The sequence below is a fragment of the Oryctolagus cuniculus genome, chromosome 20 (genome assembly GCF_051225735.1).
Source record: "Oryctolagus cuniculus isolate XC-2025 breed Fujian yellow rabbit chromosome 20, ASM5122573v1, whole genome shotgun sequence".
NCBI classification, from domain to species: Eukaryota; Metazoa; Chordata; class Mammalia; order Lagomorpha; family Leporidae; genus Oryctolagus; species Oryctolagus cuniculus.
The window spans coordinates 28,464,817-28,478,413 of NC_142886.1; the positions used below are offsets into that span (position 1 = coordinate 28,464,817).

At 52.0% G+C, this 13,597-nt stretch overlaps 1 protein-coding gene across 38 annotated transcripts in view; it reads left to right on the top strand.

Annotated features, from left to right (window-relative positions):
• The window catches only part of NRXN3 (neurexin 3), a 1,793,247-nt gene that overhangs the window by 65,186 nt on the left and 1,714,464 nt on the right, over nucleotides 1-13,597 (top strand). For all 38 annotated transcript variants that reach the window (XM_089322450.1, XM_070065303.2, XM_089322455.1 and 35 more), the window contains one exon: nucleotides 4,202-5,578. In XM_089322450.1, coding sequence (XP_089178576.1) covers nucleotides 4,870-5,578 — 709 coding nt within the window. In that variant the 5' untranslated portion in view covers nucleotides 4,202-4,869. The remainder of the gene's footprint in view (nucleotides 1-4,201; nucleotides 5,579-13,597) is intronic.

A 13,597-nucleotide genomic window follows, 5' to 3' on the forward strand; every position in this document is an offset into this window, starting at 1 on the left:
CCCAGCCCTAACCTTAGGTTGTCTGGGTTTAGGTGCAGGGCCACCTTCAAACAAACCCTGCAGTCATAGATTGGATGGCCTCATTGGCCAAGCTGGGCCATGTGATCTGGGCTGTACGCCCACCTGCATGATGTGGCCTGGGATTGGTGGTAAAAACAATGTACTGCAGAGTGGGTGAGGGTTGGAATGGCTAGGGGGCAAAAGCAACAGAGAGCCATCCAAGGGTTTTTCCAGTCCTGGTGAGAATCGATGAGAAAAATCTAGAGGAAAGAGGCCTGCCCAGCCTGAGGAGCACGGCATGCCAGCAAGGGCTGGACACGAGGACTGTCACCATCATGGCTTCCCACACCAATCCTGGCTCTAGACACAGCCTTGGCTTTCTCTGAGTCTGTCTCTTGCTCATGAAAACAACACGGTAGTTGGGAAAAGGTAGCAGAGGGGCTTGGGAGGAGGAGTGGGGAGGGCAAATGGCAGCCAGACCTTCTGAGCCATCCCGGGGGCAAGAAGCCCACGCAGCAGAGTCGGGTGGGCCCCCCGCCTCCCCAGGCAGCCGGATTGTGAGACATTTGCAAAGATGTTCACCCTGCATAAAAAGTGTGCCGTTCGATAATTATGTAAATTAGCTGGCAATTAGATAATGTCACTCACTTTCCCTCTCCCGCTTGATTCCCACACAACAGATAAGTGTTTGGAGCGTCTGCACCATCCGGGGTCCTCCATGCACGCTTGGGGGCCGACCACCTGCGTCCTCGGCTGCCTCTGCTCTCCTGGGACTCGGGCGAGGGTGGCAGTCAGCTGACCATGGAAGAGACCTCCCTGGCTCCTCTCTTCCCAGTTTTTTGAGCCTGGGGTGCCCTGGCAGAGGGCTAGAGAAAGAGAGGACACATGCTGGGGGCAGCTGACTGGAGACCCGGAATCTTTTTTTTTTTTTATTTGACAGGTAGAGTTATAGGCAGTGAGAGAGAGAGAGAGAGAGAGACAGACAGACAGACAGATAGACAGACAGAGATAAAGGTCTTCCTTCTGTTGGTTCACTCCCCAAATGGCCGCTACGGTCAGTGCTGCAGCAATCTGAAGCCAGGAGCCAGGAGCTTCCTCCTGGTCTCCCATGCGGGTGCGGGGGCCCAAGCAGTTGGGCCATCCTCCACTGTCTTCCTGGGCCACAGCAGAGAGCTGGACTGGAAGAGGAGCAGCCGGGACTAGAACCCGGTGCCCATATGGGATGCCAGTGCTGCAGGTGGAAGATTAACCAAGTGAGCCACGGCGCCGGCCCCACTGACCTGGAATCTTTACTGGGAGGTCATCTCCTTCCTTAGGTCATCTTGGCCCTTTCCCAGGGGCTGTGGCAATGTCATCAGTTGAAGAAAGGGAAGGAAGTGTTTCAGGAGATGGCAGGTAGACCAGAGGGCATCATGTCAAGATAAACCCAATTCTGATGCTTCCACTCCTATAATCAGATTCTGCCTGGTGCCTGGCAGGAACTAAGTATGCTTTTCCTCACTCAGCCATGTTGACTCTCCAGGGTGCAAGACAGGGGAATGCTAGTGTCTCCAAGGGCTGGTCTGCAGGGAGAAGCTCAACCAGGTAGGGACCAGTGGCCACCCAGAGCAGGTTGGGTAAATTCCTATGATCCTCTCTCTCAGGGGAGTGATCCTAGACCAAGGATGTGCCACTTGCCTCGCCCTTGGAGAATATCAGGGGTTCACACCTGCTGTCGCTGCAGGAAATGAGGTCCCACGGAGGCCAATGAGCCACAGGATTGCTCTTAAGCTTCTGTTTGTCCTGTTCTTTCTCTCTGCAAATGTTTCTGGCGCTCTTCCTCTGTGCCCAGGCCCTGTGTAAAGCAGTTGCTTCCCCAAGTAGCTATCCATCAAGTAGTCTGGTTCTAGAGCGAGGGCTCATCACTGCTGTGCTTTGGTGATACGGTTGACAGCACTAGTTTGGGATGCCCTTGAGGATGAAGATGATGGCTCAGTAGTGCCTGGAATGAACCAGAGTTCAGGAAACAGAGGGATCCCTCTCTCCTCTGCCATGTTGCTCTCAACTTGGTTGGCAAACCTCACCATACATTGTGGCCATGTCCCTGGAGACTGGGTTCCATCTGATGATCTAGCCCCCTTAAAGACTGCGTCACATCTCATGATGCGGTCTCCCATTATCTACTTCTGGCCTCGTGCCTTCCACTTACTCCACTCCAGCAGCCCTGGCCTTCTGCAGATATCCCAGCCTGCCCCAGCTATACGATGTTGGCATTGACTCTCACTTCGGGAACATTCTTCCCAGCTATGTACTTGGCTAATTCTCTCACTCAAGTCTTTCCTTAAACATCACCTTCTCAAGGACACTGATTTCTGGTGGTTGCCTGTTTCTGTGGTGTAATTATTAAACCTAATTGGTTTTATCCTACCAAAGTTATGTCAGCCAGCTAAAAAACTCCTGAAATCTTAGCAGTTGGCTCTCCCAAGCCTGTCTGAGTGGGCACCAGCCCCTGTTCCATGTCAAAAAGAAAAAGTTCAGCATCCTTTCGTGGGTGATTCCCAAGTTGCACTTGGAGAAATAACGCTCAGACAAAACTTTTTGTAGGGCAGAGCCTTTCCTTGTGATGTGTTTAATCAGTCTTCTACGGACCTGGGAATGTGTTTGTGGGTAAGGGACAGCATTTCCTCTTCAAAGCAGGGGTGATAGCTAGCTTTGCTGATGGGATCGTTATCAACACAGTGGACAGTGATGTTCCGGCAGAGACCACGGGGAGTTAACAGACGTGCCAGGTCATAGGCAGCAGCTTGTACAGCTCACGCAGAATACACTCACTGCTCGCTTTGGTGGGACAGAGTCTGCCCTGAAAACTGGGTCACACCAGCTGGACTGGGTGACATGCATTTCTGACCATGGTGAAGTACCCTTGAAATCTGTAGCATTTCTTAACCATTCAGTGGCTACCCATTCTGTAGTTTTCATAATTTTGGGGGGATTTGTATTTTTATATATTGCTCTCACTCCAAAGACATACACACACTCATACATACACAGATGCACGCTAACAGCCCCACTTATCCCATCCCTTCCCATTCCAGATATAAGAGGGAAAGGAACTTGATAGTTATTGATCACCTACTAGGTGTGAAGCGTCATGCCAGGATCTGCCCCTGACTGGTCTCAATGAATCCCTTTCTCAGTCTTGGTGAGGGACTATTGCTTTTTTTTTTTTTAACTGTACAAATGGGGAAATAGAAGCTCAAGTTGGTCAAGAATTGTACTTACAGTTCTACAAATAGGAATTGGGATTCAAACTCAGTCTTTTCCTTTTTTTAGCCTCAAAACACAGGAACTCCCCCCCCCCAATGTTCAGCAAGAGATGAGGGTTATTATACTTATTAATCATCTTCTAATCATTTATTTTTACTAACTTTTTTAGGTATTTCTTTCAAAAATTTAGTGTGGGAATCTTAGTCCTCTTTTATATACAAGCAGTGGGTTGCCAAACTGAAAAAGGAAAAACTAAAAGAAAAAAAGTCATTACAGCTTTGAATAGTAATATGAGAGTAAAAGCCATGTTGAGTGTGCAAAATGTTGGCCTTACCTTAAGGAAAAATTTTGGCCTAGCAATTAAGATACCACTTGGGACACCACATTCCATCCTGGAGTCCCCAGGTTCGATTCCCAGTTCTGGCTCCTGATTCCAGCTTCCTGCTGATGTCAACCCTGGGAGGCAGTTGGCCTGGCCCAAGTGGCCAGGCCCCTGCAACCCTGTGGGACATCTGGGTTGAGTTTCCGGCTCCCAGCTTGGCCCTGCCCAGCCCACTGCAGGGCTAGGGAGTGGGGAGGAAACGGTGACCCAGTGCCTGAGCGGCCTCTCTCTGCTTCTCAAAATAAATTATAAATTTTTAAAAAGGTGGCTTTGTGACTCTGTGAAATGCATATAGTAAAAATATTATGCTCATGAGGCTTTGGGGATTTTCACTAACTTTTGCATAGGAAAGCCTGGAGGTGCAAACATTGCTGGGCCTGGGGTCCTACGTGGGCCTGGGAAGAATCTGGGCCCTCCCAGCTGTGTGAAGCACTTGAGGCTGAAGCAGTCATTACCAGGTCCTGGCCCCCAGTCAGCCTCCGCCACTACTGGTGCAATAGGAGGTAGGTTTCCCCTGTCCCTTGGCCTTGAACTCATGCCCCTTCTCTCCTTTCTCCTGCCTTTTCTCCACAGGTGTTTGCTCTGGAGTCCTGGGAGGCGGGTGATGTGCAGGACCGCCTGTGGCTGGCGCCATGAAGCCTGAGTGTGTCCCCGCCCTACGCTGGGCCCTGCTCAGCCTGAGTGCTCAGCTCCTCGTCGGCCTGCTCCCCGCGGCCCACCGCTGCTAGGAGGCAGGACCTCAGGACAGGTCTTGGGCCTCTTGCTACCTCCCCGGCACCGAGGCCCAGGTGAGCCTGGGCAGCGCTCACTCCTCCTCCACTGTGGCGGCCCCAGCCCCGGCCTCAGCCTCGCTGGCTGGGGTGTCCAGTGGTCAGCTGGGAGAAGGGTGTTGAAGAAGCCTTCCTCCTACACTCATGCACTTCTCCTCCTCGCGGCAAGGCCTCCGGATCCACATGGATAGCTGAGCTCTTTTCCTGGAGAAAGACACCTCCCTCCTCATCCCTCTTCCCCACCTGACCTTCCTCCTCTTCTGCTGCCCCCTCCCCCTGCCTTTCTTGCTCCTGATCCCACCTGGGGCTCCCCCTCCTTGCCTGCCCAGCACCTGCCCAGCGTGCCTCCTTCCTCTCCTGTGCGCTCTGTCCCCCATCTCTGTTTTATCTCCCCCTCTCCCTTCCACTGGGAAAGGGAGAGCCTTCCCCAGGGCTGTTTGCTGGCTGGTCTGCTCTGCCCCAGTAGCCACCATGGGCGTCAGCCTCCACTCTGTGTTCTTCACTCTGAAGCTGAGCATCCTGCTGGGCTCCCTGCTGGGGCTGTGCCTGGGTCTGGAGTTCATGGGCCTCCCCAACCAGTGGGCCCGCTACCTCCGCTGGGACGCCAGCACGCGCAGTGACCTGAGCTTCCAGTTCAAGACCAACGTCTCCACCGGACTGCTCGTCTACCTGGACGACGGCGGCGTCTGTGACTTCCTCTGCCTGTCCCTGGTGGATGGCCGCGTTCAGCTCCGCCTCAGCATGGACTGCGCCGAGACCTCCGTGCTGTCCAACAAACAGGTGAACGACAGCAGCTGGCACTTCGTCATGGTGAGCCGCGACCGCCTGCGCACCGTGCTGGTGCTGGACGGCGAGGGCCAGTCTGGGGAGCTGCAGGCCCAGCGGCCCCACATGGATGTGGTGAGCGATTTGTTCCTCGGTGGAGTCCCTGCCGACATCCGGGCCTCCGCCCTGACCCTTGATGGAGTACAGGCCATGCCCGGCTTCAAGGGCTTAATCCTGGATCTCAAGTATGGCAACACGGAGCCTCGGCTTCTCGGGAGCCAGGGCGTCCAGTTGGATGCCGAGGGGCCCTGCGGCGAGCGTCCCTGTGAAAATGGTGGGATCTGTTTCCTTCTGGACGGCCACCCTACTTGTGACTGTTCTACCACTGGCTATGGTGGCAAGCTCTGCTCGGAAGGTAAGGCCCCCTCCCTTCTCTCTGTCTTGCTGCAGGCTTGGCCTCTGGGCTGGAGCAGGGTGGACAGAAGCCAGCTCTCGATGGTAGAGCATCATTAGCTGCCTGTTAGATAATTGGGCCCCTGTCCCTGAGGAGGGTGGTGGAACTCCTTTGCTTGCTCAGGGCTCAGCAGAAAGAATCCTGGCTATTTGACTGTGGGCTTGGTACTCAACTCAGAGGGCAAGAAGGAGTAGACTGGGTCCCGGCACAGCTCCGTCCGCTGAGGCACAGTTTAACACAGGACACAACATTAGGACTTGGCAAAAATGCTTGCCCTGTTCCTCCTGACCCCTTGAGCCTTGGGACCTTGGGGATGGAGGGAAAACTCCCCATCCCCTCCTCTTCGTAATCCCTAGGGTAAGGGATGCCTCTGCAGAGGGCATTGAGGTGATGGACTGCACGGTCCATGCTTGGCCCTGCTGTGAATGCTTTCCAGCCACTGTGGCTTTGCCTCACGATCCCTTGGCAGGTGTCTGCGGAGCGGGTGAGGGCTTCTCACCTGTTCTAACTGTGAAGGTTTCTCTCTGAGGTTCCCCTTTAGATGGGGCTCCATCTCTTGCCCCCTCTGGGTACTGAGAACAGGCACAGGGTTTGGCTGTAGCCATGGTCAGTGCAGCCCTCCAAGGAGCTTATGATACTCCGTGTAGCCTGGAGAACCTCCCAGTGTTTGGTCCAACTTCCCAGAAGGAGGCGAGGGGGGACTCGTGCACAAGGGTTTAGGCTGCCCTCACTTTGTTCAGCACATTCTGCCTGTTTGGATCTGAGAGAAGTGGCCCAGGCTCCAATTTGACAAGCACTGAAACAGCAAATTCCTGGAGCCCTGTACTCAGTAGTGGCTTAGATGTGGGGTAGGAAGAGCCGCTGGAGTGACAAAGTGTGTGAGAACTGACCACGTGGGTATGTATATGGTGGGGGCAGGGTGACAAGGAGGCAATGGAGTTAGATCTCCTCCCACCCTTTTGGGGTGAAGCCCTGCATTCTGCTTAGAGATGTTTTGTGTTGCCGTCAAATACTGGCCTCTTCCTGGAACGGGTGGCTGGGCAGCGGCTCTTACTCTTGGATTCACATTAGGATCACCTGGGAGAATGTAGACACTTTAGGCTCATTAAATCAGTCTCTAGGGGTGGGAGCTAAGCCTCTGTAACTCTTTAAGGCTCCACACATGGGCCCAGTGGGCCATCATGGTTAAGAGCCAACTGGCACAGGGTTGAGGGAGGTCCCGGATGGGAGCAGGTGAATGTCTTGCTGCTGACTCCCAGCAGTCTCCTCATTCAGGTAAGGCCTCCCTGCCCTGGGGCTTGTTAGGAAAAACTGCCTCTGCAGGTGTTCCTTAAATGTTTCCAGAATAGCCCAACCCCTAAAGCAGGTTGTGGTTGGTATGCACTTGAGCTACCAGCAGCAATTTAAAAATCTTTGGTTTAATTTTTTTTAAATGGTGCGTTTCACAGGTGGTAGAGGTTAGAGACTGGGAGACTTTGGGGGTTGTGTTGGAGGCCTTGGGAGTGGTGCCTGCCTGTTTCCTGGGGCCTCCGTGACTCTCCTCTGGTGTGTTGGGCACCAGTGCTCCTCTCCGTGGGTGGGCTGTTGAAGGGACAGAAAGCAGACATCCCTGTGTATGTTGTCCTTCTCTGGTTTCTATTCCCCTGCTAAATTCATGGGGTAAGGGAGTGGAGTAGAGGAGCAGGGGCAACCGCAGCCCACCAGACCGCTTGGGGAATGTGGTACTGAAATGCATCTCACAGCAGGTGTCTTCTGGAGCTGACTGCTTTTCCAAAGCTGCTGGGCTTGGGAGAAAGTTCTGCCCGAAGACGCTGACATGATCACTTGTTTTCTCATTTGCCCAAAGGATCTGTTCTGTTCTCAGAACTTGCATTGAAAACTGGCATTCTTCCTTTCTAGGGACCAGGGTGTCTGCAAGTGTGCTGTTAACTGGCTGATTATCCCTGATTGCATTTTTTGTGTTGAAAAAGAACTCATTTCCTCTGGGCAGGTTTGGATCAGCACTTTTCCATGGGAAGAATCTCTATACTGTATATGTATACAATTTGTCCCTTTTTCTCCTCTCTCTCTCTGTGTGTTTTCCAGTCTCCATGGAATTTCTTCAGAACAGATTGTATGCAGTTGCTTTTTAAGCAGCTAAATGTGATATGTATATTTTGCTAATTATTCTTTCTACAAGGTTCAGACCAACTCCTGGCTATGGATCGATACTTTGCCCATAGAAGGCAAACACAGATACAACTTCTGCATTCTGCTGATGGAGTAAATAATCGGTTGTAACTGTATCATTTGCTTGGCTTGGAACAGAGCAGTGAGAAGGCTGGGACGGGTGGTAGGTGTGGGGTGGGGGTGGGGTAAAAATTCACCGTATATTTAATCTAAGTTGATTACATAGATACTATTGATCCTGTAATTGTTATCATGTCTAATCAATCAGATGCCTGCAGTACTTGTTGCCTCCACACATAGTTAATTTTTAGAGAGTAAGTAAGTAATGCGCCTATGAAATGTTCAGGGGAAAAAACCTACAGCAGCTGCCAAGTATCAAGCAGAGATCTGTATAAAACAAGATAAATAGTCAAAAGAAACACGTGCCTGCCCATTTTCCCGAAGATAACATGGTAGGCAGCGAGAAAGCAAGCGTTCTCCTCTCACCTCTTCCGTGGCCCATGGTCCTGAACAGAAATTGGGGCGTTGGTTCCCAGCAGTCTGTCCACTGTACCATGCACCTGACTGGCCCCAGGAGCGGGAAGGGCCCTGCTGTTTGTGTGAGGGCTTGCACCTGATGTGGAAGAGCCCTTTCTCTCCACTTGCTCCTGCAGTTCCAAGGGCAGAGAGAGCTGTGCGGGTGCCGGCTGCTGCATGGATGTGGTTGGGCCTGTTGGAGAGACCTTGTGTGGCCCATCAGCTGCATGCCCACCTGCTGTGTTGCTCTTTGCTTGGTCTGTCTGGCTCTGCACATCTTGATGGCTCCAAAACACCCTAGAAGGAACACACAGAAGGAACACACAGAGTGGCCATCTCTTCTATGTGCTTGTGCTCTTTGGACTCCCCATTGGTTGTCTTCCCTAGGTTAGACCCAGATAATAAGGCAGAGAGTTGGCAGGGTAGAGTCAGGCCCATAGGGAAGAGCTAATGGACACAGTATCTTCTCTCTTTATGTGGTGAAGAACTCTTCGCTCTGGCTGCAGACTGAATACCATGGAGCTCAATTGGGAATGCTTAGTTCCAAGCCCCCACCCCAAGTAATAGTCGTACTGGATTTTTTTTTTTATTTTTTATTTTTTGACAGGCAGAGTGGACAGTGAGAGAGAGAGACAGAGAGAAAGGTCTTCCTTTGCCGTTGGTTCACCCTCCAATGGCCGCCGCAGCCGGCGCGCTGTGGCCAGCACACCGCGCTGATCCGAAGGCAAGAGCCAGGTACTTATCCTGGTCTCCCATGGGGTGCAGGGCCCAAGGACTTGGGCCATCCTCCACTGCAGTCCCTGGCCACAGCAGAGAGCTGGCCTGGAAGAGGGGCAACCGGGACAGAATCCGGGGCCCTGACCGGGACTAGAACCCGGTGTGCTGGCGCTGCAAGGCGGAGGATTAGCCTAGTGAGCCGCGGCGCCGGCTCGTATTGGATGTTATGGCTCCTGATGGCTGGGGAAGTAGTCCCCGACTCCCAGGTGTTCTGTTTATACAGAGAATGCTTTCCTGCTCAGCCAGCTTGAGCCTTTTCAGGAACGACCTTGAAAGAACTGTAGGTAACTCAAAGTGACTGTCAAGTTGTACATCTCTGCTTTGGAGCATAGTTAAGCTACAGCCTGGCATTTTTCACCTGGCTTTTTGTTGAGCTCGTTCTGTCCTCTTAAGGGCAGCCTGGAAGCCCAGTGGCTAATGAAGAGGTATCCTGAGCTCCCCTGGGACAACTGTCCACTCATAGGTCCTTGAGAGTTTGTCATTACCTTGGAAGGAGTTGAAACTTCATTATTTTTTTTAAAAGCTTTTTTGGTTATGAATGCATGCATGGAATTTCTCAACAACCTTATGGTTGTGAAGAATTGATTGGCTGCCAAGGTATATGAATTTCAGCACCAGTTTTTCTGAAAATTCATGCAGCATGAAGTCAGCCTGTTGCAGGTAGTTGGGGCTGGGGAAGATGGAGAAGGTTTCGTGAATTGGTCTCGACTCCCACATCTCAAAACGTGTGCCTCCACAAGTCACATACCTTGTGTGTGACCACATTTTCAGGTTAATTGAGGGGAGAGGCAGGAGCCCCTGTGGGTTCGTTGTCTGCTATCTTTTCCTGCTGACTTGGGCAGGTGCCCAGACCAGAAGGTGCTTGTCTCAAGTCTCAGCTGTTTGGGTTTCAGGTGTTGGAATCCTGTATTGGAGGAGAGCAGTGGGTGTTGGTGATGGGGGACCAGAGCCTTATTACAAGCTGGCTGTTGTGTGGTACTCACCAGTGACCATCCCCCATCCCCCTTCCCTCTTGCTGTCGGATGCTGACATCCTACTTGGGTTGGTTTGATTAATGGCTCAACACCGCCGTGTGGCCTCCGTGTGCCTTCCTGAAAGTGAATTTCAATTACTTTTCTTTTTATTGAGAATGTTGTGACTCTTCCTCCACCTCTCAGATTCAAAACGGGGAAGCAATGGCAGACACAGAGGGGACGCTGCTCATCCCTGCCTGCCAATGAGGTCTGGAGACATTGGCCGCTGCTGTTAAGGCACCTGTGATTGTCCCAGTGGGATCTTTCTGTTGTGGGATCTTTCTGTCGTGGGCACTTGTGTGAAAGCATAGGCGTCTCTGCTCTTGCTCCGGGTGCACACCCTGTGGAGTTGTGACATGCCATTGTTCCTAACCTGTGTCCTGCTGAATGCTTTGGGAAGGGATGGCCACGGCAGGGGGTGGTGGTGATCAGAGAGGAAAGGGTAACTCCTTTCTGAATGCCTCCCGGTTTGGAGAAGGAAGCTCTGTGGAAGCAAGGCCTTAAATGCACACAAAGGAGGGCCTGCTGCTTCTGACACCTAGCATTGAGGCTTGCAAGGGGGCCAGCCCAGCCAGCCAGCAGGGGCTGTCGCTAAACGGAGGCTGAATAGGGGCCTGATTGCTCCTTTTCCCTCCTCTCCTCCTGATTACCAAGTGAGATTTCCTGGGTATGCTGGATGCTAAATGGCAGAACAGCCGCCTGCTACTTGCTCCAATTATCCCTCTTTTAACTGCTGAGGGAAGAGCAATTTTTTTAATCCCCCCACCCCCTTCACATAATCTCTCTGCCTCCTTTAAAGAAATAAGACCCTTCCTCCTCGTTTGCCCTATCAAGGGGCAAGCACAGCCTTCTCCCTTCGCGGGGCCTGCACACCAGCTGCAGTCTGCACAGGGGGCTGGGCCGCGGATAATGCTTTGGTGCAGATGCAGCCACGTTGAGGGTTGGTCGGCAGGCATTTTGCCAGGAGCCATGGAGTGGCATGTGAACTTGCATTTGCATTTGGTAATGACAAACCCCGGGCCCAGCACTGGGGGCTAATTGTTTTCCAGACCCCTATCTCCCTTTGCAGGCTGCCCTGGAAAGATGGTTTCCAGTTCCTGGGGCAGCTGCCCATCAGCTGTGTCCTCCCTGTCCATCACAGGGCAGAAGGGGTGGGGGTGTCAGCTGCAGGCTTCGCTTGGGGATGGAACCGCGTGCCCTTCTTCGGCTCCTCTTACTGCCCTGCTCTCACGGGCTGTGTGCTGCAGGCCTGTGGCTGTGGGGCCTCAGAAGTGGAACTAGAGAGGGGAGGCTTTGGGGCAGGGATCTGAATGCGGTGCCTCTCCTTGGACAAAGTACAAATGCTGTCATTACTGTTATTGTTGTTCTTACTCAACATCACCGTGTGCCTGACATCCTAGGGGCATTTCTATTTGTCAGCTCATCTAATGCTCCCAAGACTCCCATAAGGTTGATGCCATGAACTAACCCTATCCTACAGATGAGGACACTGAGGAACAGAGACAACTGGAACTTGGGCGTAGTTCAGCAGTGTGGTTAAGAGTATGGGTGCTGAAGTGAAAATGACTTAAATTGGGGCTTGCCCACTTACATGTTTCATGTCTTTGGAGAAGATTTTGGAAGATTTAATACATTCATTAATAATAATGTTAATGGTGGGTAACAGTCTCAGAGCCCTTCACATCTGCAGTATTTTAACCGCGTTACATGTATGAGGGTAATATAGAAAGTTCATGGAGAAGTAGTGAGTTTTTAAAATTTTTTTAGATTTATTTTATTTGAAAGGCAGAGTTAGAGGGAAAGGCAGAGAGAGAGAGAGAGAGGAGAGAGAGGAGAGAGCAAGCACCCTTCCATCTGCTGGTTCACTCACCAAATGGCCACAGTGGCCAGAGCTGGGTTGGTATGAAGCCTGGAGCCAGGAACCTCCTCCTGGTCTCTAACATGGGTGCAAGGACCCAAGCACTTACGCCATCTGCTGCTGCCCTCCTAGGCACACCAACAGGGAGCTGGATCAGAAGAGCAGCCAGGAATTGAACTGGTACCCACATGGGATGCTAGCACTACAGTCAGTGGCCTAACCTGCTGAGCCACAGCGCCAGCCCCAAAAGATAGGTTTATTTTGGTGCCATTTTTTTTTTTTTAAAATCCATGTAAAACTCTCCTATAACATGTATTTTTCTTGAACTGTTTAAAGGATCTTTAAAAAAATTATTTATTTGAAAGAGTTACCGGGTGGAGGTGGAGGGAGGGGAGAGATATCGCCCATCTGACGGTTCACTCCCCAGATGGCCACAATGGCTATGGATGAGCCAGGCCGAATCCAGGAACTTCATCTGGCTCTCCCACATGGGTAGCAGGGGCCCAAGGACTTAGGCCTTCTTCCGCTGCTTTTTACTGGCCATTAGCAAAGAGCTGGATCAGAGGTGGAGCAGCCAGGACTTGAACCAGTGCCCAAATGGGATGCCAGCGTCACAGGCAAGCAGCCTTAACTGCTACGCCACAGCGCAGGTCCCAGCTCTTAACTCTTACAACCGCTCCTGACATGGTATTATTCTTCTTATTTTGTAGATAAAGAATGTGAGGAAAAAGAGGCTAAATAACTTGTCCTAGATCCTGTAGATAGTAAGAGACCAAGCTGGGGTTGGTATCTCAGCAGCCTGGCTTCAATGCCCACACTCATAACCACCTTGCTATCTTGCCTCTCAGTAAAGTAGGGATAAGGAATGCTACATCAGGGAGTTGTTGATCATTCAATGAGATAAAGTTTGTGTGGAGTTCTCTGCATAGCAAACACACATTCTGGTCTCTTGCTGTCCGGGTCCATCTATGGTTCCACAGAGTCAATGTTTCCCTTTCCCGACATTATCATTTTCCTGTATCTTAGCTTGAAAGGAGGAAGAAGAGAAAAGGAGGATGTTTTCAGGAAGGGATAAAATCCCATTTCATTGCCCTTTTGCTTCTGCCTGGGAGCATGGGGTGGCTGATGATGGTTGTGACGGTTGGACCATACTCACTGCACTTTGCACATGTACAGTGCTCTGAGGCCCTGAGAAGGCTGTAGGGCAGGCTTTACCATCCCACTGAATAGATGAGCAGCCCCAGGCCCTGCGGAGCCATTGAACTGTTGTGGGTCAAGGGCGTGGGGCAAGCTTAGCTGCTGCCTGCTGGGCTGGTGTTCTGGGCCACCGAGGTCCCAGATCCCCACCGTGGCATTTTACTGCTCCCAGGCTCCCTTCATTAACACAATGGCCTGTGTCTCTGACGTGAAAAGGAGTGCTGGCTCCCTGGATGCGGCCGATAAGCAAAATGTCAGACTCTTGGTGCAGCAGGTTATCAGCTTGGCTGGTCCCAGGAGCATTGCTCCTTCCAGTCAGAGAGAAAATCAGAAAAAAATGGAAATGAGTGGCCCTGGGTGTTTAATTCCCTGTCCTAAGACCCTGGTTTGCAGTGCAGTGCCTGGGGACCGGACGCAAGGGTCTTGGGGAGGTGGAGCACAGCTTCTGAC